The sequence below is a fragment of the Indicator indicator genome, chromosome 26 (genome assembly GCF_027791375.1).
Source record: "Indicator indicator isolate 239-I01 chromosome 26, UM_Iind_1.1, whole genome shotgun sequence".
Classification (NCBI taxonomy): Eukaryota; Metazoa; Chordata; class Aves; order Piciformes; family Indicatoridae; genus Indicator; species Indicator indicator.
Genome location: NC_072035.1, coordinates 260,823 through 284,976, shown reverse-complemented (window position 1 = coordinate 284,976; position 24,154 = coordinate 260,823). Strand labels below are relative to the sequence as shown.

The 24,154-nt window shown below is 52.8% G+C and overlaps 1 protein-coding gene across 3 annotated transcripts; it reads right to left on the bottom strand.

Moving 5' to 3' along the window:
- Nucleotides 1-313: 313 nt before the first annotated feature.
- On the bottom strand, nucleotides 314-23,477 carry CABP1 (calcium binding protein 1). 3 transcript variants are annotated; one of them, XM_054392690.1, is made up of 7 exons: nucleotides 12,404-12,448; nucleotides 8,124-8,300; nucleotides 4,577-4,607; nucleotides 3,771-3,914; nucleotides 2,473-2,582; nucleotides 1,951-2,098; nucleotides 314-339 (listed from the first exon to the last, which is right to left on the bottom strand). In XM_054392690.1, exons 1-7 carry the CDS (start codon nucleotides 12,446-12,448, stop codon nucleotides 314-316), a joined length of 681 nt encoding a protein of 226 aa, XP_054248665.1. The 3 variants fall into 3 exon arrangements, with proteins under 3 accessions (XP_054248665.1, XP_054248664.1, XP_054248666.1); XM_054392689.1 differs by lacking the exons at nucleotides 8,124-8,300; nucleotides 12,404-12,448 and adding an exon at nucleotides 22,890-23,477; XM_054392691.1 differs by lacking the exon at nucleotides 8,124-8,300.
- Nucleotides 23,478-24,154: the final 677 nt, after the last annotated feature.

Genomic DNA, 24,154 nt, shown 5'->3' with positions numbered 1-24,154 from the left:
TGCAGCAGCTGGTGGGAGAATAAAGCTAGGGAGGAGGAGTCTAAAGTTGCAAGTAACCCATGAAAGCATCATGGCAAGTCCTGGTTCTGCAGTCCCTGCAATCATCTCCAAGGAATGGTTCCAGTTGTAGGAAGTTGCAAGTCTTTCACAGTGTGAAAGGGTGGAGAGGCATGGGGACCACCACGAGGGAGGAGCAGCAGGTCATCTTGCAATAGCCCAGCTGCAGCCAGCTGATAACCCAGGGCTAGATGCTCCATCTGGTCCTCTTCTGCCCTCTCTAAGGTGCTGATTTGTCTTGAGCTGAGGTTACTCTTCAGCGGGACATCATGCGAACAAACTCTGCAACCAACAGGAAAAGACAGCCCTGAAGCAGAAAGCAGCCAGGCAGCTCTCACTCTCTGGAGACTGCATGCAGCCAGAGGGAAACCATTGCCCCAGCTCTTAACCACTCCACGGCTTGCCCTGGAGAGCTCACACAAAGCAGGCTTTCATCCTTGCTTTATGGTGGTGGGATCCCACTGGCAGGTCAGTTCTCTGCTGCAGACTCCTTCCCAGCCCCTGCACAGTCTTGTTTGCACAAGCAGCTCCTCGGGAGGCACTACAGCAAATGCTTCCTCCCTTTACCGCAGCTTCAGGGAACCGCAAGTTATGCTCTTGGGAAGACACTCTGCTGAGCAAGCTTGCAGGCACTAGTGTGAGAAAGCACTGGTGTGCTCTGATGGCCTTCTTGATTTCCAGACAGAGGCTAACTGTAAGGATACACTGGCAGCTGTTGGGACTGGGTGTGAACGCCACCAAGTATAAATGGGTTCTGGTTCCGTGCTTGAATCACCCAGGAGCTGGTGACCTCCAAGAGGAGGGCAGTAGAAATCAGCCCTTTGACTCCTGCCTCTCCACTGATCCAGCTGTCCTTTGACAGCTAAAGCAGTGACTCCCAGAGAAAACGCTCCTGGGGTAGTGTTTCATTGTACTTTAGCTCTGGGGAGCAAGGGGAGCTGCTGGCATGCAGTCAGCCAGTGCCCCCAACAACCACAGCTACCACTTTCTAGGGAGACACTCGAAGTTTCTGAGCATTTTCAAAGACCTCAGAAGCTTCAGTAATCCTGAGGACTGAGACTCCTTGTTGTGATGAAGACCCAGGACTCCCTGTGAGCCAAAACTGATTACCTCCATTTTATTTTAACTCAGCAACTCCTGTGCTTCACCCGTACTGCAAAGGGCCATCTGGGTTTGCACCAGGAGAAGCAGCAGCCTGCCATGCTCTTTTATCCTCTCAGCTGTCTGGTATCCACTGCTCCCTTTCACAGAAATGCCTAGCTCTATCGATACTGCTCCTGCCATGGCCCATGGCTAGGGTAGTAGCATAACTCTCATCTTTCCAAGTCCTTCTGGCAGGAAAAATCGGAGGAGAAAGGAATTGTCTCTACGATTTAACACCACACCTCTAGGTCAGGTATCTGCAGTCCCAGTGAGCACACCTGACATGGGACCATCTCCTGGCATGAAGGCAGCTCTTGGTAAACCCAGGCAAGGAGGTGAGAAGACGGAAGGTGCAATGCTCTCTGCAGAGCAATCCAGCCTCCTCACAGCTAGCTCCTCCAACAGAGCTAACAGAAAAGAAAATGCCTCCTAGAAAGAAGGCTGGCACAGCAGGTATGTACTAGGCTGCTGCTCCGTTCCAGGGCACATCTCTTCCCAGGCTAAAGGCACAGACACCCAGCTGGCAGTGAGCTGCAGCAAGAGATGACACAGATGGACACTCCAGCTGAGCAATGCCCTGTGCAGGCCTCTAGGTACCACTGCCCTCAGATGGCTAGGGAAAAAAATCTTGTTGAATTTTCTTTCCATGCTTTAGATACCTGGGCCCTGAGCATGCAAATGTTCCCTTCTGCTTCCAGCTGTGAGCTGAGCTCTGGCTGAGAGCAGAGCAAAGGACAAAGGACCTCTCACCTTCAAAGTCCACGCGGCCGTCGCCGTTGAGATCCACGTCGCGGATGATCTCCTCAATGTCCCTGTGGCCTACCTGCTGCCCCAGAAGCTTCTTCATGGCCTCTCGCAGCTCACTGGTGCTGATCTCCCCATCACCATTGGTGTCAAACTGCAGGTACCAGCAGGGGAAACACAGTTAATGGCAATAGCTCCTGCTTTGGGCTGGATTACGTGTTGCCCTGGGTTCCCTGCATTCCTTCGGTGTCCCTCCTTTTCCTCGTTTGGGTCCCTTTTAGATCCTATCTGGCTTTTCTCCTCAGAAACCCCTTGTGCTGTGTCTGCACCAGCTTTCTTCTTCCTTGCCTCAAGGGTTTCCTTATGATAGTGACTTTCTCTGTTCCTCCCTTGTTTCATGCCTGCTTTGACTCACTGTCTTCCACTGTGCTGCTCTTTCCTCCTCTTCTCCTCTTCCCCAGTGGATCTTCTCTCTTCCCCACCTCCTGTTGCTCACCTCTCTGGGGGTGTCGTGTAGGGAGCACTCACCTCTCTGAAGGCATCTCGGAGCTCTTTCACACCAATCATGTCTGCAGTTTCCGCTAGCAGCTTTGGTCCCATCAGCTCCACAAAATCTTCAAAATCCACATGGCCACCCACTTGGGACAAGAGGGAAGAGTGTGTGAGAGCTGCATGGGTCAGGCAAGCTCAGCACCCACTGTGCACTTCTGTGTGCCCACACAGGGCTTGCTCTCCAGCAAGCAAAGCACAGCAGGTACAGGACAGCGGAAGGAAAAGCAGAGGTAGTTTTACCCTCCTTGTATTTTGTGGATGGGCAAGGCAAAATGAGCCCAAACTGTTCCACCCGAGGCTGCCATGGACTGTGGCACCCCCACGGCATCATGTACCAGGATCTTTCTAGTACTTATAGCAACCCCCTGCTGCGCCTGTGCACAGGGCATGGCAAGGGCACAGCATGATGCCTGTGCACAGCCTGGGCAGTGCCCTGCAGCAAAGGTGGAGTCTTGCTCCATTAGCAGTGGCCAACGTATGCCCAACTATTCACTGTATTCATCCTCTTTCTTCGTTGTCCCCTCTCTGAAAGCTGGCAGCAGCACTCTCAGATTCCTAAGGATTTGTGTGCCAGGGTTATCAGCTGCTTTTCTGTGGCACAACTGTTTTCCTTCCACTGATAAGTAACTTGTCCCTTCTAGATCATTTTGTGTCAGAAATAACACACACTGAATATTCTTCTTCCCACCTGGCTGAGGGTAATGCCATGCACTGCCACAGACAACAGGTGACACAAAACAATAGTACAAGACAAGGGGCACAAACACAGCTACAGTGTGCTGGGCGCAGCTGTCCCCAGGCTGAGGACAGATCCACAACCAACCACAGCAGAGTCAGGCCATCCACCACCCACCAGACCAAAGCATCTCCATCTTCCCAGGCTCCTCCTTCAGTCTGACACCATCAGAAAACAGCTTCAATATGGCAACAGCCACAGCCTGTGCTCTGCTAACTGCCTGCAGCAAGGGCAGGTTTATACCAAACAGTACAGGCACAAAGGACAATCCTTGCACTCACTGTTCCCTTACAGCACAGCCCAACAGTCCTTTTGATAAGCTAGAAACAAAGGCATCAACCTCTAAGGACCACAACCAGAGGAGATGATAGGAAATGAAAATGAGAACCAAAAATAGGGTGGGGGAAATGCAAAGGGAAAGAGGCAGGAGACTCAGAGCACCTGAGGCAGTGAGGCAGGGCACAGCAGCAGCAGGGAGGTACAGCCAGGTGCATGTTACACACAAGGTGGATGTTACACACAAGGTGGATGTACTCACGGTTCATGTTGATCTGCTGGGAGAGCTCTATCAGCTCCATCTCAGTGGGCATGTAGCCCATGGTTCGCATGCAGTTGCCCAGGTCCCTGCAGTTAATAAACCCATCCTTGTCTTTATCAAACTCCTTAAAGGCTTCTCTTAATTCTGTGGGAGTGGATCCAAAAGAACATTGTCAGTGACAGCTTGAAATGCCTTCTTGCAAGAAACCAGCCCAGAATCAGGAGCACTTTATGAGGTCAGACTCCTTAAGATATTCCATGTTCTCCCAGCAGGTCTCCCTGCAAAGAGGCAATGACTGGAGCAATGTTAGCTCTCCTCTCAGCAGCACTGCTGAGCCATTCTTTATAGGAAAGCTAGACTGCGGGTGTCACAAACTGATCACTGCTAGCCTGCACTTGCCAAAAGAAGCTGAAATTAGTCAAGTTTTTCCAACTTTTCCCCTGGCACTATATTCTGTAGCTCTCACTGCAGTGACTGGTAGGCAAGGCAGCTTCCCTGGAGTCACCCTGTTGTATGGTGCTCTCTGTGGGAGCTGAGGTGGACAGCAGGTCCCTGACAGAAAACATCCCACTGCTTTACTTGTCCTCCTACCCTGCAGAACCTGGAATGGACACAAACTCCTTCACAGTCAGCATTCTTGCACTTTTATATATTATTTCTCTTTGCTGGACTTCCCAGGAATTAGTAATCATCTCCTTTGGTTTGTACCGCAATGTTTTACCCCATGGGCCCACCCTGGCAGGGCCAGCCAGTAGGTTTTCCCTGGGCAGCGAGAAAGGTGGCACAGGAGAAGCAATGAAGGTTACCTTCAATTTCTTCCGGCCGCAGTTCTCTGTCCTGCAAAAACAGAACATGCAATGTTAAAGCCTTCTGCTTGCCACAAGCAGAGCTTCAGAATAGCACTTATTGGTACAAACAGCTCTGGGCCAAGCCAGAAGGTGAGACAAGAACCAAGAAGGTGATGACATGTTTAATACCATCGACCTAGCAAGGCTTTCCAGCTCTCCTCCCCAGTGGGTGGGTGTTAGCCTGCACACTTTCCTGTGGCAGCCCCTTTCCCTCTCAGCTGCTGGGCAGGGGATGATGGATGGTCCTCCAAAATAGAAGAGACCTAGGCCAGCACAGCCATACATGTGGCCTCCTCACCTGATGGTACAAGTACCCTCCTGAAACTCCTACATCATTTCCCAGAAGCAAGTGCTGGAGCAGAGACTGTCCCTGCAGCAGTTCTGATCTGCTCTCAGGCTCTGATCATGCCTCCCATGGCAGCTCCTGCTGATACAGCCAGATCAAAACAGCTGGAAGCAGTTCCATAACCAGCAGGTCTATACCATCATTTCCTTGGATCACTGCTTGATCCCTGTCCTTCTGGCAGGACAGTGACAGCCACGAGCTCTCTTAGAGCCAACATCTCAGTGCCATCTCCTGCAGTCCATCCCCACAAGAAGGTAGGAACTTCCCTCTTCCTCCCAGCCTCAACTCCATTTATAAGCATTTTGAAACCAGGCATGAAGGCAGACACACAACACAGACATCACCAAGGTCATCCACAAACACAAGAGGACAAGGATTCACCATGTTCAGGAAACACTGCAACTGCAAACATCCAAACTGAATTTCTCAGAAGAAGAGGGAGGATACAAAGGAGTAAAGGAAAGTTCCACCACTGCACCAGGAAGAAAAGATGAGCATGGAAATGCACTGCTTTCTGCTTCAAGTGCCCTTCCTACTTCCTCTCATGGCTCCCAGGCAAATTCAAGCTGGCTGGCAGTTTGGGAGCACAGAGAAGAGCTCTCTTTTGTCGTCTCCCTCTTGGCTTTTCCCCGGAACTGTGAGGAGGTTCCTTCCAGGTGTCCTTCAGCCTCACCACACACCCCTGGAAATGGTGCCCCTGATTAGTGTGAGGAGAATGATCCTTTGCTATTTAACCACAAGCTCCTCTGTAAGCTCTAATGGCAGCTGCTCAGAGTGCATGGCAAAGTAGGACACAGCCTGGTTTACGTCTGTGCACCGGGGGCTGTGCCAGGGAAGTCACCAGCCTGCCACTTGTAACCTTCCCAGAGGCATCTCTGCGCTGGCTGGGGCTGCCAGAGCATGCTGGCTCTGCTGTTCCGTCCCTCACAGCCCTGGTATTTGCAAACATGTCATCCCATTTGTTCTGCTTTCATCAACACCCAGCAATAAAACAATCCACCCTCCTCAGAGCAGGGGCAGGAGGCATTATTGGCCCCCCACAGATAAAGAAGCAGAAGAGAACCACTCCTGGTCAGCACCACACTTCTTGCAGCTCATTCCAGAGGTCACAAACGGTTTTCCCCATGTGCCAACATCAGCTCGGGACCAGGGCTGTGGTTACCACTACCACAGAGTGCAAAGGCTGCTGTGACTCACCCACAGCACCCCTGTGAGAGTGGCTGGGGTAGGACCCAGGCCCTCCTCCAGCGCCGTCGACACAAGACCATCCTCCTCCTTGCTCACCCCACCCGACATGACTGGCGCATGTCAGACACAGGGGCTTCCACACAGCCCTGCTCTGGCACACCCAGGCAGCTGCCTCTGCAGGCTCTGAGCATGTCTGTGCAGGCTGCACCACCAGGGAGCCACAGAGTGCCAGAGGAGGGGGGGCTCATGTCCATCCAGAACTCTGACTCAAGCAGTAACTAATGTCATGAAGAGGTTTTCTGGTTTAAATCTGAAAGAAGATCCCCTAAAATGATAAGGGAAGAGAATTGCTTGGGAAGAAATGGACTGAACAACTCTAAAGCTTTTTGGAGAACATATGGAAAGAAGAATAAAACTATTCTGAGAGTTTGGATCCTGGATGTGCAGAGAGTGACCTGCAGAATCCATTACACCCAACTGCCTTACCCTCACTTATTTCTGTTCTATGCACAACAAATCCTGTTGGGTTAGAGTCTTTATCAGATGCACTTATTCTACATGAGGGCAGCTGGAGACATCACTAATCCCATCTTAGAGACTTTTTAGGGTACTTACTGTGAGTTGCCACATCCTAAGCAGGATGGACACCTGCCCGGCTGTGAGCCTTCCACTAGGGAGCTGGACCCATCTCCTGTGACAGGTAGCTCTGTGCATGCCAGCAGCTGTGCCTGTCTGAGAACAACATGTTTGGGGCAGTGAACTGGCACAAGGAACCTCTGATCACTTAGTGGCTGCAGGTTAGGAAGAATAAAAGCCCTTTGATGAGTAATTGCTCTTTGTTGGGATTGTTGGCTGAAAAAGAGGTTTCAGAAATGAAAGTCTTGGTGTTTCTTAGTACTGCAGATAACCACATCAGTACACCAGGGAGGCTGACCCTAAGGTAACTGGGGTGAGCTTTGTTTCACCACAAGGCTATGGAATGCACTGGGTGAATGTAGGACTGCCCATAGTCACTGTCACATAGCCAGCAGAGGGCTGATCATGTCCTTGGGTATGTCTCTGAATTCACCTTACCCTAGGAATTGAGTTTGTGTGCACAAGTTTTGTTTCCTGCAGACACAAAGCTGGGCTGTATCTTGCTCTATGTTGAACCTGTCCAGGTGCACAATCTGAATTCACAAACACCCCTGTGGTGTCTGTGTATAAATGCACACATCAGATGCACTTCAAAGTGCACTTACAGCTAGGTGTGACTGAGTGGATGGCTGTGCTTCAGCTTCTGCTCAGTGGTGTGTGGAGAACAGCACAGGGGGAGTCTGGCACTCTGGAAAGGCAAGGACAGGCTGCTGTGCTCTGGGTTATCTGGCTGGCACTGCTGCAGTGCCAGGCTGGGTTAGGCAGTGTGCAAGAAACTGGCTGATTGTTCGGGGGCAGATGCATGCTCATGTCTGCTAGCACCAGTGTGCTCCCCATGAGCTGGTGGCAGATACGGACATCTCTGTGGGGCAGCTTGTTCCCCAGGCGGATGCCCCAGTTTGCATCTGTCTGTTTAGGCCTTAGTTGCTAATCTGAGCCTCTGGGAATGAGAAGTGGATGTCTTACTGGAGTAACAGCTTTGAACACTGGACTCCTCCCTACTCCACATGATTCTCTAAGTCCTAAAGTACTAAGTCCCTCTCCTGTGTTCTTACGACTACTTGAGCATGGGCCTGGATCTACCTTCCGCAGCTGCCTATTTTAAATCCTCCTTTCCTGTCGTTTAGGCGCAGGGACATCCCTGCATATCCTCCAGGTCTCATCCTCACATTTGCCTGTGGTTGTGCCTGCACTGGGAGCTGGAGCTCAAGCACTCGAGGCCCAGGGCCAGGGGTGCCAGTGCTCCCCAGGGATGGAGCAGGCATCCAGCTCCATGTGCCTGGCTCACGTCCTGGCAGTGTGTGTGTCTCGCCCGGCTGGGTGTAACTTACGTACAGGCTGCCTGTTTTCTGCGAAGCCCTTCCTCAGGAAGATGCATGCCGGCCCCAGCAGGTTGTGCATGACGGCGCAGTTCTGGGCCAGCACCATGAGCGGACCCTGGTACTCGCAGGCCGACGGCCCCTCCTCGCTCGTCTGGACAGCCTTATAGCTGGTCTTCTCCTCATGCCGGATCTTCCCAGCCGGCCAGCAGCAAGCAAACGACACAACACAGGCTGTTACCTCCCCGCCGCGCCCAGCCCTTGCTGTGAAGCTCTGCCGAACCACCTCTCACAGACACTGTTGCTACATTTCCTTCATCTGCTCCGCACTGCGTCCCCCCGGCGGCTCTGCCAGGACTCGAACAGAGGCAGCCAGCCCCGGAGTTCACTTTCAAAAGCTGAGAGAAGCACACCGAGCAGCGGAATTTTGCTTTGAAATGACATCAAACCCTCAGCGCTGCTCACATCTGCGCAAGGGGCTCCCACACCTACCCCAGCGTTAGCCATCCTTTGAACGAGCTGCAAAGGACAGCCCAGCGCAACGCGGCAGGACGTGTGCCTGCCCAGGGCAAAGCTGCTGGCACAGCTACATCCCCAGGAGGCCGGGCAGAGCCCGCACAAGGGCACTGTGCCAGCCTCCACGTTACCTTTCAGCAGCACAGCACCGCACGCTTTGTAGCATTACCAGAAGGCTGTTTGCAGCGTCAGGTGGCTCTACTGGCCGCAGTCTGGCGCTCCCCCACCCCTCTCAGTTAGTTGCAGCTTCAGGGTCTCCGGCAGTGACTGCTTTGGGCCTATTTAATCACTGACAGTCCCTCCGTGGGGATCAGGCATAGGTGCAGGTCTCTGTCTACATTGCACCTTTCCCTATGTGCGCACATCCTGCTGGGACAGGGCTCCAGAGCAGCACCCAGCGCTGGGTTTTATTAGCAGGCACTGTTTTCCTTTTGTAGAAATGCACTGCCCTGGCTCTGCAAGAAAACTCTTACCCTGATATTCCCATGCAGCTATAAAAAGCAACCGCAACCCACAAGACCCTCGGTTTTGTAGAACAAACATTAATCACACATCAGATTCCTCTTGAGGAACACTTGTTTTACAGATGGTGTGAGCAGGGGTGATCAGAGAAGCCCTGTCCGTTGTCACTGTCTCCATTAACCCTTTCCCTAAAGCCTGGGCTGCTTTTGCAGGCCAGGAGACCAGCCGCACACTCGTGCCACACTGGTGTGAGCCTCTTGTCCCCATGTGCCCATGTGCCCCATGTGCTGCTGCAGCTTGCCTTTTCCTGCGCCTGTGACATCAACCTGCTCAGGGATAATGGCATGTGAATAATAGGAACCAAAACAAAAACAACTCGAGCCCCAAGGAAACCACGAAGCAGAAAAGCATTTTCATGGCAGGCATGGATGAGGAAGAGATCTGTCTCTGACTAAATCTGATACATAGGACACTTGTCCTTAAAAACCTGAAGGATGAGCATCCATCTGCAAATGGCACATTCCTAGCTCAGCTAAATGTCAGAGGCATCTGTGCTGAGCTGCACAGCTTCGTGATGTGAGTACAATGTATTTTCAAAACTATCAGCTTGATTTCCTGGCACATTTTTCAGTTTAATGCCCCAAATAATATGAATCACTTAAAATAACTCACTTCACTTCTGTGTTTAATTCCAGTGAAGCCAGAAGAAAGATCAAAGGCCCCGCAGCCCCCAATCCTGATTTGCTGACCCTTTTAGTCAACAGAGTGAATTGCCAAGCCACAGAGCAGCACCACAGAGTAGTCATCCCACTACCTTCCTGTGCAGACAGAGATTGTCAGTTCGATGACCCAGCTGCCAGGAGCCTCCAAGGATCCTGACCAGACAACCCACTGCAGTGCCAGGACAACAGAGGGACTCCCGGCCCCATCTAACAGCAGCCCCCCAGCTTTCTCCTGCAAGTATGCCCATAAGTTCCCTCCACCATCTTTCTCCTACATCCCAGCAGAGCCAGGAAGGGAGCTATGATATGGGCAAAGCAACATCAACTGCCCATTGCAGAGGAAACAGTGGTGTGCACAAGGAAAATGCAAGGACAGGACTGGAGAGCTCAGGCTTTCCCTGTCCCTTCCCCAAACAGGCCACTACCCTCCCTGCTTCGGTCTGGCCCTTGGCTGTGTTGGGCCAACAGATTGTGGAGAGGGAAAAGACCAGAATGATTTAGAGATGGCCACAGGGATGGTGAAGGCTGAAAAAATGAGGGACCTCCATGCCAAAGCTTCTGCACAGTAGAAGCACAGCAGTGCCTGGGAGCGAGTCCCAAAATTGGGGGTGAAACTCTGTATCATGAGCCCAGTCTGTCACCCAAGGGCTCCTCCTACATCTGTTGCTTACAGCCCCTCCTCTTTACCTTTTCAGCAAAAGGAGCTTGCCCAGGGTAAAAGCTGAGAAAAAGACCAGGATCACAGAGCAGACACAGAGTTGAGACTGATCTGCAGAGTCTCCATTAGCACCATGTGTGTTGTGAGTGGCAGAGCCCCAGGACCTGTCAGGATGAGGGCCTGAGGTCCTTAATTCATGGCTAGCTGGAACAAGGTCTGAGAAATTCTCTACTTCAGCTTTGCAACCTTCCCTCTTCAGTCCTGCCATCCCAGGCCTCCTAACTAGATACAAAGCGCATCATTTGAAGCAGCTTTTAGGAACGAAAGCATAAATTACCTAAAAGACTGATGTCATGTGGCTTCTAAGATCTTGAATCCATTTTGATTTCAAGCAGCCTGGCCACATGTCAGAGTTTAATTACAATCACTTTGATCGTGTTGAGCGCAGCTGCAGCCAGCTCCTTTTATTGCAAGTTGGAGGTGACCTACAGGCAACCCAGTTGGATTTATATGTGTGCAACACTTAGATGAACCTCAGCTACTTCTGTCTCACCCTGAAGGTCACCCTTACATAGGGTGACCTAGGGACTGGTCTCAGCACTGTCTAACTGCTTGGTGATGAATTCCCTCATCTGTGTCCCAGCTCCACTGCAGCAGCACTGTGCCATTCCTGGCTTTGTTCACAGCAGCCAAGATAAGCAGCAAGCTGTGCACAGAAGCAAATCTCCACACAGAAGAGACTCCTTGCTACAGAGGTCCTCGCCCTAACAGCTCCCTCCTAGATGAGCCCTCCCAGGTGGCAAGGACTCTGGGGTGCAGCATCCTGATGGCAGTGGCATGTCACTGTTGGCAAGGTCTCCACAGAGCTACCTCCTCACTGCAACACTTCAGATGCTTAGCACAACTTTGTCAGCTTTCTGCAAGTGATGAGATCTGCAGCAATGCTAAGGGAGAACCGTGCAGCTGACAGGTACACAGTGCTGCAAGACCTTCTTCAAGTCAAACAAGGAATGTTTCTGGGGCACATCATTCCCGTGTCAGTCTAACACGGGAATTGTTCCTCAGTCTAATTAATCCTGGGATCAGTGTAAAACCCCAGCACAGAGCAGACTGCAGGTTGAAGCCGAACAGGTACAGGTGGCAGCCCGCAGATGGAGTCCGGCTGGGCCCAAGCACATAGACACACAGGCCATACTGATGTGCCACATGAGGCACAAACACCCAGCCAGAGCCCACTGCATCCACTCACAGAGACAGATCACAGAGAAAGAAAATGCTTCTGTGCCCAGACACATCCCAACAAAACTTGATGTGTGCACGGGCAAGGACGGCTGCGGGACGACACGCAGGCTGCTGTGAGCACAGGCACTGGCAGGGGCATGCACAGCTCCACACAGGCAGGCACACAGGTGTGTGACGTGCACAGACCCCCATGCTTACAGCACACACCGCAGACCTGCTCCTGCACCTCGGGACATGTCCATAGAGACGTTGAGTGCCCAGGCTGCTGGCAGGCCTCAGGACTGTGTCCCTGCAGGAAGGCCGCAGGCTGGGCCCATGCAGGCACCTCCCAGCAGAAGCACATGCTCACAGGCAGCAGCTCATACAGACTGGCACACGCCAAGGTGCCCACACAGAGGGTGTGTGCCAGTGCAGCATGCACAAGGCCAGCAGGAGGGCAGCCACAGACAGGGAGCAGGCACAGCCTGCTCAGGGCCATGCACAGGCTGGCAGCCATTCACACCTTAGAGCTCCCAGGATCCCAGGCTCCAATGGCTGCAGCTGCACCAGCAGCTCTTACAGGAGCCTGGTGAAGAGCACTGAACCCTTCATACTGTCCCTGTCTCTCTCCCACCTCCCATTCCCACCTGCCCATGACGTCCCCCATCCCAGGAGGCAGGGCTGGAAGGGCACAGCACTCTGGATCGGGAAACATACCTTTTTAGAGAGGTTTCTCAGTGGAGACTTCACACAGTTGCCCATAATATGCTGAGTCTGCCCTTCCGGTGCACTTGGTTATAAAGGAACTGAAGCAATTGATCCCATTAAAGGTATTCCTTGGGAGCAAAGCAAGAAAGGCAGTACCAGGAAATCCAAACAGCTACTGGCTGCTGGGGCTTCCCTCTTCAGGGAGCTTTTTCTCTCTGCCTCTCTCTCTCCGTGTTTTTACTTTATGTTCACTTTCTTGAAGAGATGAAGCAGGAAGGAGAGGGAGGGGAGAGAAACAGACAGAAAGAGAGGGAGAGTGAGAAGGGGAGAGAGAGGGAGGCGGATGTATAATCTACATCAGATTAATGTTCAAATCCCTCCCACCCCCCTCAATCTGCAGGCAAGATTGTTTCACTCAGGGGAGAGGGCTGATTCAGGGAGAATTAAAACAGAGAGGCACTGCAAGGAGTGATTTCAGTGATGAGTTCAGTCCAGCTAGTTTGGGACCATGAACATCGCCTCCCTACCCACCCCCCTTCTAACTCCTCTCAGCCTTTCAATCAGCAGAGAGCTGGGCTGGCAGAAGGCAATCCACTTAGGGGCTTGGAGCAGACTCCAGAGCTTGTTTTGGAGCAGAAATGGACCATTTATCTGGGTGGGACCTGTTTCAGCTTATAAACAGCAGCAGACCTAGAAGTCCCTCATTCTCTCCTTGCAGCAGTAGAAGCAAGCCTGTTGGTATCAGCCCAGGGACCCTACACCACTCTCAGTCACAGGCCAGTAATTGTTACCCACAGGGCAGAGTCCCTGAGCCAGTCTTGCAGCAAAGTTTCTGCAGCTTTCTGAGACCAGGAGGCAACTCAACTGGTGGTTTACCTGCACAAGGCTGCCAAAGATGGGCTCACACCTTAATCCTTCATCTGAACAGCCCTAGGCTAGACAGTATGAAGCAAAGAATCTGGATGTCAGCTCCATCCATTCCATTTCTCAGCACCCAAGTCCTGCAATAAATAAGAGGCTTCTATAACTAGAGCCAGCTCTGAACTCTGGGCTTTAGGCCTGCTGTGGTAACAGAATCATCCCTGAAAGAAGAGGCATGAATGCCCAGTGCATCCTCCTCTGATCTCAGGCTGTGCACAAGAGCATTCAGAATGAAGAGAGATTTAAATAGCATAAAAATTGCACTATCACAGCCAGACAGTGGGATCTGAAGAGGATGGTGAATGAACCCTTAGCTATGAAGCCATGACAGCTGCAGCTCCACCATGATAGAGAGCCACAGCATGATGAGCTTCAGAACTGTGAAGGCCAAGAAGACACTGACCCTGCACCCTGCCGGGTGCATAGACATTCAGGTATTCACAACTTTATGGTGAAAGTGGTTCCAAACCAAAAGCCCTGCAAAGACCCAAGCCATGGGCTGGGTACTTGCACCACAAGCTTTTTTGTGCAGGAGCCAAGGACTCACTCTCCTAGCTGCTCCAGGGCTGCAGGACAGAGACAGATGAACTCTCAATGCTACAACAAAACAGGAATTTCTCTGCTTCCACCCTTATGGTGCTGTGGCAAACTGAGTGCAAGGTGGACCAACAGTTGCTTTAGAGCTCAGAGACCTCTTCCACCTAAGAAGATGAGCGTGAGAATCCAACCATGACAAGAGTCAACAGCTACTCTGGAATCAGTTGCAGCCAGAAGTGCATGGCCATGCAGGATGGTGTTTCTTGCTCTTCCTTGTACTTACTACTTCCCAAAGGCAAAGGCAATGGAACAGCCTCCTCTTGGATCCACTCAATGCCTTCTTCACTGCGTGGCTTGGGAAGGAACTGCACAAAGGTCCACAGGCCCTCCAAAGCAAGAAGCTGCAGTAGTAGATGCTGGAAGACAGCCCTTGTACCCAGGGCAGACAGAGAGGGACAGAGGGGATGGGTCTGAAAGACCTCCATAGCAGACCCCACCCATGGTGGGCTGGGAAGCAAAACTGCTCCTGAGGTGGGCTATCTCCTGTTGACCCCAGCCTTGCAGCAGGGGACTCCTCTGCAGGAGGAGGATGAAACTCCTAGCTCTTCTCAAGGCTGCCATCTTTAGCTCTACTTCTCTTTCCCCTCTTAAAGCAGCTAATGGGAGGCTGATCGACCCTCAGCCACAGTGCTGGTCATTAATATGTCCCCTGACAGCTGGAGCTACACAGTGAGCAAGAGCCTGGGCTCCTTCCTGAGACAAAGGACTCCAATTCCGGAGCAGAGAGCAGCGAGTCATCCCCTGCTGCCGATAAGGGCTCCCTGACAGGAAGCCTGGGGGCCAGGAACCTCCCACAATTGATGTACCCCCAACAGAGAGGGAGCAGAGCAAGGGGGTAAGGCATCTCCTGCCAGGAGAATCCATCCCAGCCCACAGACTGCCACAGGCTGAAGTTGAGATGATCACCTTCTAAAGAGTACCTTGTGCAAGAGCATTTGGAGCCAGCCACCACGGTGCACTGCTGCCTTTGCCTGCTTGCCTGCTTTTCTTCCTTGCAGCTGCAGGCTGCTGTTAGAAACCCGCAGGGCAGAGTGGGAGGGCTGAGACCTGCTGCTAGGCTTGACAGGGAACCCGGTCCAGGAAGGGAAGAGGCAATGGGAGCCCAGTTGCACCAGGTTTGCAGCACAGCCACAGTCTTTCAGCTCTGCAAAAAATCTAGCAGAGCTGCAAGAGGCCCAAGAAATATGATCACAAGCAATTTTTTCTTGTCTCCTTATTACCCTGAATCTCTTAAGAGCAATTGGGCAGAACATCACCATCAATCAGACAGACCTTGCTGACCTCTGAGGAGGAAGATCACTCTCTACATTGGGATCGTGTTCCCATCACCAACACAGGCAGCTTAGAGACAGGCAGGGAAATGTAGTTGGCAGAAAGGTCATTAGAAGATTAGGTTAGAGGGAACATGTTTTCTCCCTTCCTCCAATTGAGGCTGCTGTAACTGAGGCTGCTGTAAGAGAACAGGATGCTGAGAATAAGTGTCAAAACCATTTGTGTGTAGGTGCTGCTCTGTGGGCATGGCTATATCTGGGGGAGTCAGTATGCCTGTGGGAGAGCTGCACATGCATGGGGACATCCCAATTTTGGATGGTTCTGTATTCCAAACAAGTATAGGTTCACCTCAAGAGGAGGTACCACCAGGTACTGGTGGATGCAGTCTGGACCCTGATCCAGAGGGGAATATTTCTGCAGAGACTTTGGGAACTTTATTTTCTGTCAGCTGTTCCAGGACAAAAGTGTTGCTGACTCATGCTGTGCATAATACTCTCTACCATTAGAGCAACTGGATCATACTCAATCATAAACCACAGGAAGGTTATTAAAAACACCACGGAGATTTTCAATTCCTCTCAAGGTAACAAAGCCTGGACTGTCAACTTCTGTTTGGAACAGCTTTGGTTGTAATTAGCTATCTTTGTTCTGCATGAGCTGAAGTGAGGTGGGAATGTGCCATCTCCTGACACCTTCATCTAGATCTGGTCCAGCACCAGCTCCATTTCCAAGTCCGTGTGTGGGAGATGTGTTGGCCAGAGCACAAGGTGTTATGGACATTCTCTGTTTTCAAGATCATCAAGGAGCTACAAAAAGACAACTACAAGCCTGACAGCTCAGAAAATGCTGTGACAATTTGCCATCATAGGCAGTACAAAGACTGTTTAAAGCAGCCCTTACACAGTCCTCTCCCTGCTCAGGAATATGGGAACTGCAAATCACTCTCATAACACTGCACCCTTGCCTGTTCCCTTCCAGGAGCAGCGAATGTATTTAATCTGTGTGGGATGAAGCGGTGCTGTATATTCTTTCCAAAGCTGGTTGCAAAGTACTCTAGGGTAGGAATAGGTGGAAGAAATATTAGAATATTGCTAATTACTTCATTTGTAGATAATATTGAGTTCATGGTCTGTTGCTGCTGCAAGGAGCTATTAACAAAACTAAATACAACCTTAGAAACTACAATGGCTCTTTGTCTTTATTTCTAAGTGAGGCAGCTGATTGAAATTGGAGGATTACTGAAGTTCCTGGGCACTGCTGTCACTCTCTGAGGTCACAGGAATGTCAGAGGATTATTGAAAGGGAGCCCAAAGTTGGCTAGGAGTCTTTTACTGGATGCACACCATAGAGCTGCTTGTTATTGGAAATCGATACCATTCATGGACTCGTCAGGAAAAAACAGTTACTGGAGCTGCCATGCCCCAAAGAACCACTGCTAATTCAGCTGAGAGACCTGCAGCCCAGCCGCCATAGCTAAACCCTCCCCTGACACTTTGTTCAAAGCCAGCATCGCATGGAACAAAACTCAAGGTGGTATAGGTATGGAATGCACGGTGGTCTAATTTAAACCATGATTAACTTATTATGGAAATATTTCTTTCTCTCCAAAGACCAGAGGGTTTCTGTATTTCTGTGCATTAGAGCCTGCTGCTGTATATTTCATGAGCAGAATATTTAACGAATGTTCTTTTAGCTTGATTTTGATGTCTTTCCATATGCTTTTAAAACAGATTTGTTTAATGTTTGCTGGCAGACCCTCTGCAGGCAAGAAGCTTATCCATTGCCCCTGTGTGTGGGGCTCCCATCCCTCAAACTCTTTACAAGCAATAAATGTGACAAATTTTCCCCCAAGCTGAGAGAGGGGGGAGCTGAGTAGAAGTGCCCAAGTGGAACAACGTTTTTCCACACAAGACATACCCTGAAAGGAGAGGCGGGTGTGGGCAGGCAGGGATGCAGGCACACGCCGGGCGTTTTAAGCACAGCACTACAGAAGTGTTTGGGCAGCCACAGAGGGACGGACAGGGGCTGCAGCGCACGGCTGCGTGCACGCCGGCAGAACGCGCACGCAGAGGCTCCTCATGCTGGGTTATGTGCACTGACACGGGCTGCGGACACGCATGTAGGGGTGGAAGCACGGAGGCCACTCGAGCCCCACGCCGGTCACCCGGGCCCCTGTAAACACACATTTGGCCATCAGCAGGACGCCCGCACCGGCTCTCGCCTACATCATGGGACCCTCAGGGCTCTCCCCGCCCGTGACACGCTTACCAGGCGGCTCCGAGGCCGGCCAGAGGCTAAGCCCCAGCGGCACGGACAGACCCATGGTACCCAGTTGCTCGCCGGGTCTGCGCTGAACCGGGGCCGCCGGCCGGGCCGCGCCGCGCCGCCCGCAGCAGGGGGCGCGCTGGGGCCGCCTAGCGCCGGACCGCGGCTGAGTGCGGCGGGACGGTCTGGGACCACCGAAGCACGAGGCGGAGCTGCTACTGTCCACTGTCCCGGGGAGCCCCGCCGGAGGTTCCTCACGACGGAAACAAGAACTATGAACGGCCGCTGGCTGCGGCATGCCCCGGGAGCCCGGGCGGGCCCAGCTTATCGAACACTCGGCCGGGCCCGGCAGCAGGTCGGGGCGCACCACAGGATGTGTCACCTGCGGCCCCGGGGACGCACCTCCCTTTTCGCGCCCTTTGAGGGCTCTTTTTGGAGCCGAAAGAAGCCTTCAGAGGTGCCATAAAAAGAGGAGGGAGAGTCGACGGACGACACGGCCTTCCTTCGGGGATTATTTGCCTCCTAAACTGTGCTGCCGCAGAGCAGCGAGCTAAGGCTGCACGCCGGCGTGGCATCGCCACGGCGGTCGGTCACTTGGCTCAGAACAAGGCTGCTCATCCCCAGTTCCCGCGCCGATTAGCACGGTAACGGAGTAGCTGTTCTCGGCTACCCTCACTTTGCCATGAGCCCTGAAACGTCGCTGCTTCAGCTGCCGTACAGCAGCACGCCAGCACCTGCACACCCAGACCTTCCACCTTCACCTCTGCCATCCCACAGCGTCACACGAAAATGCACGGGACAGCCGAAACCTTCCCTCACTGAGCCATCAACCAACCGCTGTCCCTCGGCTGGCCTGGCCGGGGCAACACGGCTCTCAGCGGGCAGCACACCAAGACTGGTCCTGAGCAACGACTGCTCTTCAGCAAGACTCAGTCGGCCAAAGACGAGGCCACCAGAGGGCACAAGGTCATCCTACAGATGAAGAAACCAAGAGAGCAAGAGACTGGACAAGGCACTTTTTCTCTATCCACTCCCAACAGATTTAGAGGAGAATGTTCTTGACACCTGCTTCCCACACAGGCAGTCCAGGACACATCCTACCCTGAAACAGGGCCACTTCTGTCACCTCGGTTTGTTGTCAGGTCCGTTAAGACTTGTTAAGAACTAAAGCAGATGAGCAAAGGAAGATGGAGCAGGACAAGAAAAGGAAAAGGATGCAGGAAATGCAGGAATTCCTTCCACATTTTAATGATAATGTGTACGCTGACATTAAAACAGGAATTCGAGAGGCTTTTAACTCCCTGTACAAATAGAAATACAAAAGCCCCTTTGGCCACAGTGCTAACAGCAGCAGCCTCTAAATATTTAATGATGCCCTACAGCATTGTTTGAGCCCTCTGATCCCCATGCTACCAGCGGCAATTGACAGGAAACTGCTGGGGAATCACTTCACTGAAAAATTTAACAGGCAAGCAGGGTGTGAAAGCTAAACGGCTTTGCAAATGGTCAGGTCTCACATAGCAGGATCACTTGCAAATTAATATTGCATAGGAAAGGCCTGGAAAAATCTCTTCTTAAAGGTGCCAGCTAGGCCAGCACTGTGGCACAGCGATGAGAACCGGTGGGTTACATGCCACAGAGCCCACACAGCTCTAGGCCACCAGCTGACACTGCACCAAAGTGCTGCTGCCCTGAGAATCACACTGCCATCACACTGCTGCCCCAGTCTCTGTGCTGCTGCTGTTGTCACATTAATAAACTGTCCTGCTGCCAGGCTGCCAGCACCCTGGCTGTGGAGGGCTCACTGTTCCTCTGCTCTTACAGATGGGTGACTGCTCAATACCACACTGTTGCTGAACTGTGCCCTGTGGCCACACTCTGGGCACTGCAGGACCATCACTGTTCCCTTTCAAAGCAATGGCAGTGTGCTCCTTTTTGCTCCACGATGCTCCTTTACCACTTGGCCACTCTAACACTACCCTGCTGCCACACCAAAATTACACCAAACATCCTTCCTGTGCTCCCCTTTCTCATCCCTTTTGCCCTTTGCTGCATTATTACACACCCAGGAGTCACTGCCCTGCTCCCGCACTGCACTGAGCTCCCATCACTGCAGGGCCACTTTGCAAGGCTGCTGTCCCACTGTCACATGCATGGTGTCACCAGTCCATACTCACACTGCACTCTGTCATCAGGTCAGCCTGCAGCATTGCCCTGGTGCTGCCTCACTGCCATGTCTCCAAAGCTGCAGCGTGGTGGTACCTCCTGCTGCAACAGGATGGGGCTGCCAGATGAGCACAGCCTTTTGCTAATGTCACACCACAAATAAGCACTGCTGTAGAGAATAGCTCCCATCTGGAATATTGTATTACTACATCATTAGACTGCTAAACTCTTCTCTCAGGCTACAACACTACACAGTTGTCACACCCATGCACTGCCAAACTCCTACTTCATGGCACCAGTATCACGTCTCTGCCACAGGATTGCCTTACCACACTGCCGCATTGGCAGTGCTCTCCAGGCTGTTGTGCAGGACTGCATGCTCACCCTGTTAGGCTGCACAGCAGCAGGTTGTGCTGCAGCTGCCTCGCCACCCCAGTGTGCAAACAAGTCACAGGACTGAGGTGACATCCCAGCTCATGCATCCTTACACTACCCTACAGTTCTTAACTCCTGGACCACTCCAGCACAAAATAGTCACATGCCCTAGAAGAGTACTACTGCTTTGGTACACTAGAATGTCACTGCACCAACACAGCATAAAGCTAATTAATGACCTATCACTGCACCGTGTATCCTGGCAGGATCTTAGCATTCTCCCGGAGTACACACCCCCAGTGCACTCTCTCCCTGTGCTGGTTATATAAACACAGCACTCCTGCTTTCACTCTTTTTCCGGCACAGCTACAAATCCATCTCACTCAGACACAACCCTGTAGTTCTGGGCTGCTCCTTTTTTGCTGTTACTGCAATAACGACATCCTTTGTGGAGTCATCCCTGCCATCTTCTCTGCCTATCTGATTGCAGCACTGTAGTGTCTGCATCTGTGACCATGTAACTGCACCAGTGTGGAACATCAGCGTGGCGATGTTCCACATCTGTGGAGCTGGGACAAGATGCACTGGTGCTGCTGGACCACGGTGCTCTGCATCACTGTGCTCCTCTCCTTCTGTGTACTGCAAAATTGCTGTTTTAACTGTTTCACAGTGGGCTGTGTGGGCTGGAAACAAGTTCTGGTATTAAATTGTCTGCTGAGCTGCTGCTCTCTTCTAGTTACAACGTGGAGCAGTCTGGTGTCACAGCACCTGCAGCCTTACACTGCAAACCTATGACCCTGCTTCAGCCCAGGCTTCAACTGGGGCTCCTTACCTGTCTCAAAACACCACTCACATTATGACACAAGACTTAGCATTTGTTTCTTCACTCACAGAAACAAAATTTTCATCATTCCTTTCCATGATAGAATTCCCGCAGTTCTTATCCTTGGTATTTTATTTCATCCCAGGATTTTGATATGACTACAAAATATCTTCAGGTACCTCTTCCTGTAACCAGCTCTTTCAGTCACCTACACTATAGCTCCCCTCAACAGCCCTAACATAGCCCACTCCTAAGAGCCAGTTCTAAAATCTCAACCACAGTTGTTCTCTCAGTAAAGCAAGTGAGAGCTGAATAGAGAGAAATGGGAATATATGATCTTATGCTCTGAAAGTAAGAGGCTGGTGTTTGTTTGTAAGCACTGGTGCAGTGCTCCCACTCAAAAGATGGCAATTAGAGTTGTATCTGCCCCTTTTCTGTAAGGGGCATCGTTCAGTACTGCAAACAGATTTTTGCTAAGTTTACAGCTTTCAGAAGTGCTGTGCAATGCTGGAAGGCAAGCAGTGGAGCAGTAAGATAACAATGCTGCTGCTCAAGTAAGGATGGAGTTCAAAACTAGAGAGCTCTCTGGGAGTGGGAGCCCTGGTATGGATTTGTTGGTATTTCTGATGCTTTGAGGACATACAGCTCCATAGATTTAAAATCTGTTTGCACATACCTCTTCACTTCATCAGAACTAGAAGGACAGCACAAGTCAGAGCTGAGCCCATGGATTTCAAACCCTGGTGCTGGAATATTGATTTTTGTAATCTGGTTGAGCACCAAGTCACACAGCAGGCCCTGCCTTATTGCTGGTACAGACTTATAACCTAAACTTCTGGTGCCCCATTGGCATGGGGCCATACTTGGTCTGAGTTAAACACAACCATACCATTCTTAAAGAGCAAACTGTCAGCGAGCATGCAAACTGCTAAGGAGAACAGAAGCGTTTTGTGCGTTCTCTGGAGAAGTCGAGATGAACACAAGTAGACAACACCTCCTGACACCAAATTAAACAGATTACAGGGGTATCACCTCCTTCCACCCAGTTACAAAAATTCCTTTCCTTCTCTTCATAATCTTGATTTGAATGGTCACCCTGCAAAGCCCCTCAAACCTGCCTTAAAAAAAAAAAAAAAGAGAGAGAAAAACCAAACCAAACCAAAACCAGAAAAGGAGCCAAGGACAACAAAGCCTACAAATGATAATTCTGGTTTAATTGATCACTTCCAGGGCTGGAACTTAGCCACCCAGGCTACTGGCTCACACCTATAATTGTGCTTCTGGGAGACTGCAATTACATTAATCTTCCAGGAGATTACATCTCCCAGTAACATCCCTAAATGGCTCTAAAAGAAAATTCCAAACCAGCCTCCCTCTGCCTTTTCATTTTTAGACGGTGGCCCTGTTGGGTAATTTCAATACCAGAAGCAGCTAAAAGCAACAGCTTTGTACCAAAAGAGCCTGCAAACACCAAAAGCATCTGTTCCATCCTAACATAGTGACTGGAAAGGCTTCGGAATTGGGTCAGGATTTTTTTTGTCGTTCTCCCCACTACCTTCTCCCGACAGCTTCCGCCATCAGAAATGATTCATATGCTGATTGTACAGAACTGTACCATAAGGAGATGTAAACAAATATAGCAAAGCAAGGCGGGGAGCCAGAGAGATGGAATCTAATAAGTAAATAGATTTTAAAAATCCGCTTCGCTGACTCTCCCAGAACAGAGGCACAACTTCCCCCGGCGGCAGGGAAAGCACCGGCCCTTCCCACGTCAGCACCTCCGAAAGCGCCTCCGCGGCGCCCGGCGGGTCGGGCGGGCAGCCGGGGGCCGCAGCCACCCCTGACCCGCGCCCGCTCCGCGGTGCCTGGCCCTCCTCGGTGCCGACCCGCAGCGCCCCGGGGGTGCGGCGGCACTGGGAGAAGTTTGGGCACGAAGCAGTGCATTTACAGCTGCGGGCTGCCCCAGGGGGCTCCGGATCGAGGAGCCCGGCCTCCGTGAGCTGGCAGGAGGAGGGGTAACGGAGGTTAGGCAGGGACGGAGGGGAGGGAGAGGGCTAGGGGTTCGTGGCCCCTTACCTGTCCAAAGACAGAGCTGAGCATGGGGTGCAGCTGCTGGAGGAGGGGGTCCGCTTCCACCGACCGCTCGCTGCCGCTGGATTTGGTGGAGTACTTGCTGCTGGATTTGGACAGAGGTGAAGCGCCCTCCGAGAGCTTTAGGGACTCTCTGCTGGACCCCTGCCTGTGACTGAAGAAAAAGTCCTCCTCTGCCTCCTCCCCATCCCTGTCTGAGAGCTGATGCTGGTCCTGGGGGTGACTGTGGCTGGCGTGCGGTGGGAGGTGGTGGTGGTGCCTGGATGTCCGCACCGGTTCCTTGCCGCTGCCTCTCCTTGGACCTCCTTCCGCCGACTCCGGCTGGCTCTCCGCTCGTCCATGTGACAGCTTCCACGCGCCCCTCGCTCCGTCCTCCCGGGCACCCGGGTGGCAAAGCGGCCTGCGGGCACTGGGCTCCCCGGGGAGCGGTTCCTGGCTCTGGTCCCTCCCCGCCTGCCCCTTGCCGTCCCGGGCGCGGCTGCCGCGGGGCTGGGCGCCCGCCGCCCTCCGGCTCCCCGCCGCCTTCAGCAGCGAAGTGCGGGACTCGCTCTTCGCCATGGAAGGGCAGCTCATCGCGGGGCTGCTAGAGCCGCATCCCCGGCCGGGCGGAGCGCTGCCGCTGCGGGCAGGACTGCGGCGCGCCGCTCACGGCATGTCCTGCGGAGACCCGCTTAAATCCCGCACCGCGGCCCATGTGACAGCGCAGACAAAGGCCGCGGAAGGGGCGCTCCGGCGGAGGCTGACAGGCACCAGCTCCGCGCCGGGGTGCCCCCCCCGCGTCTCCAGGTGAGCAGTGGCCTCCTCCCGCCGGGGGTCGGCCTGAGCCACCGCCGAGGGGGTGCGGGCGGCGGCGGGCGGCGCTCCCGCAGCGCCGCGGGCGGGCAGGCAGGGCCTGGCAGCCGCGGGAGCACGGACCCCGGCAGCGCGAGAGGCGGGGGGGAAGAGCGACCCCCGAGGCTTCCGCATCTCCCAGGGTAGGAGCTTAGTGCCTCCGGGGGCAGAGGCGGGACGGGGAGGTCCTTGTTCCGCGGGGCGACCCCCCTACCCGCGCCTGTCCCTTCCGTCCCGGCAGCGGCAGCCAGCACGCCACGGGGGCTGCGGCCCACGGGAGAGCACCGAGCGCCCGGCTGCGCAGCCTGCCGCAACGGGACCACGGCGGATGCCAGCCCCGCAGGTCAGCACCGATCAGCCCGGTCGTTAGAACCGAAAGGATCGATCCCAATACCAGGTTTCACGAAGTTCAGGAGAGG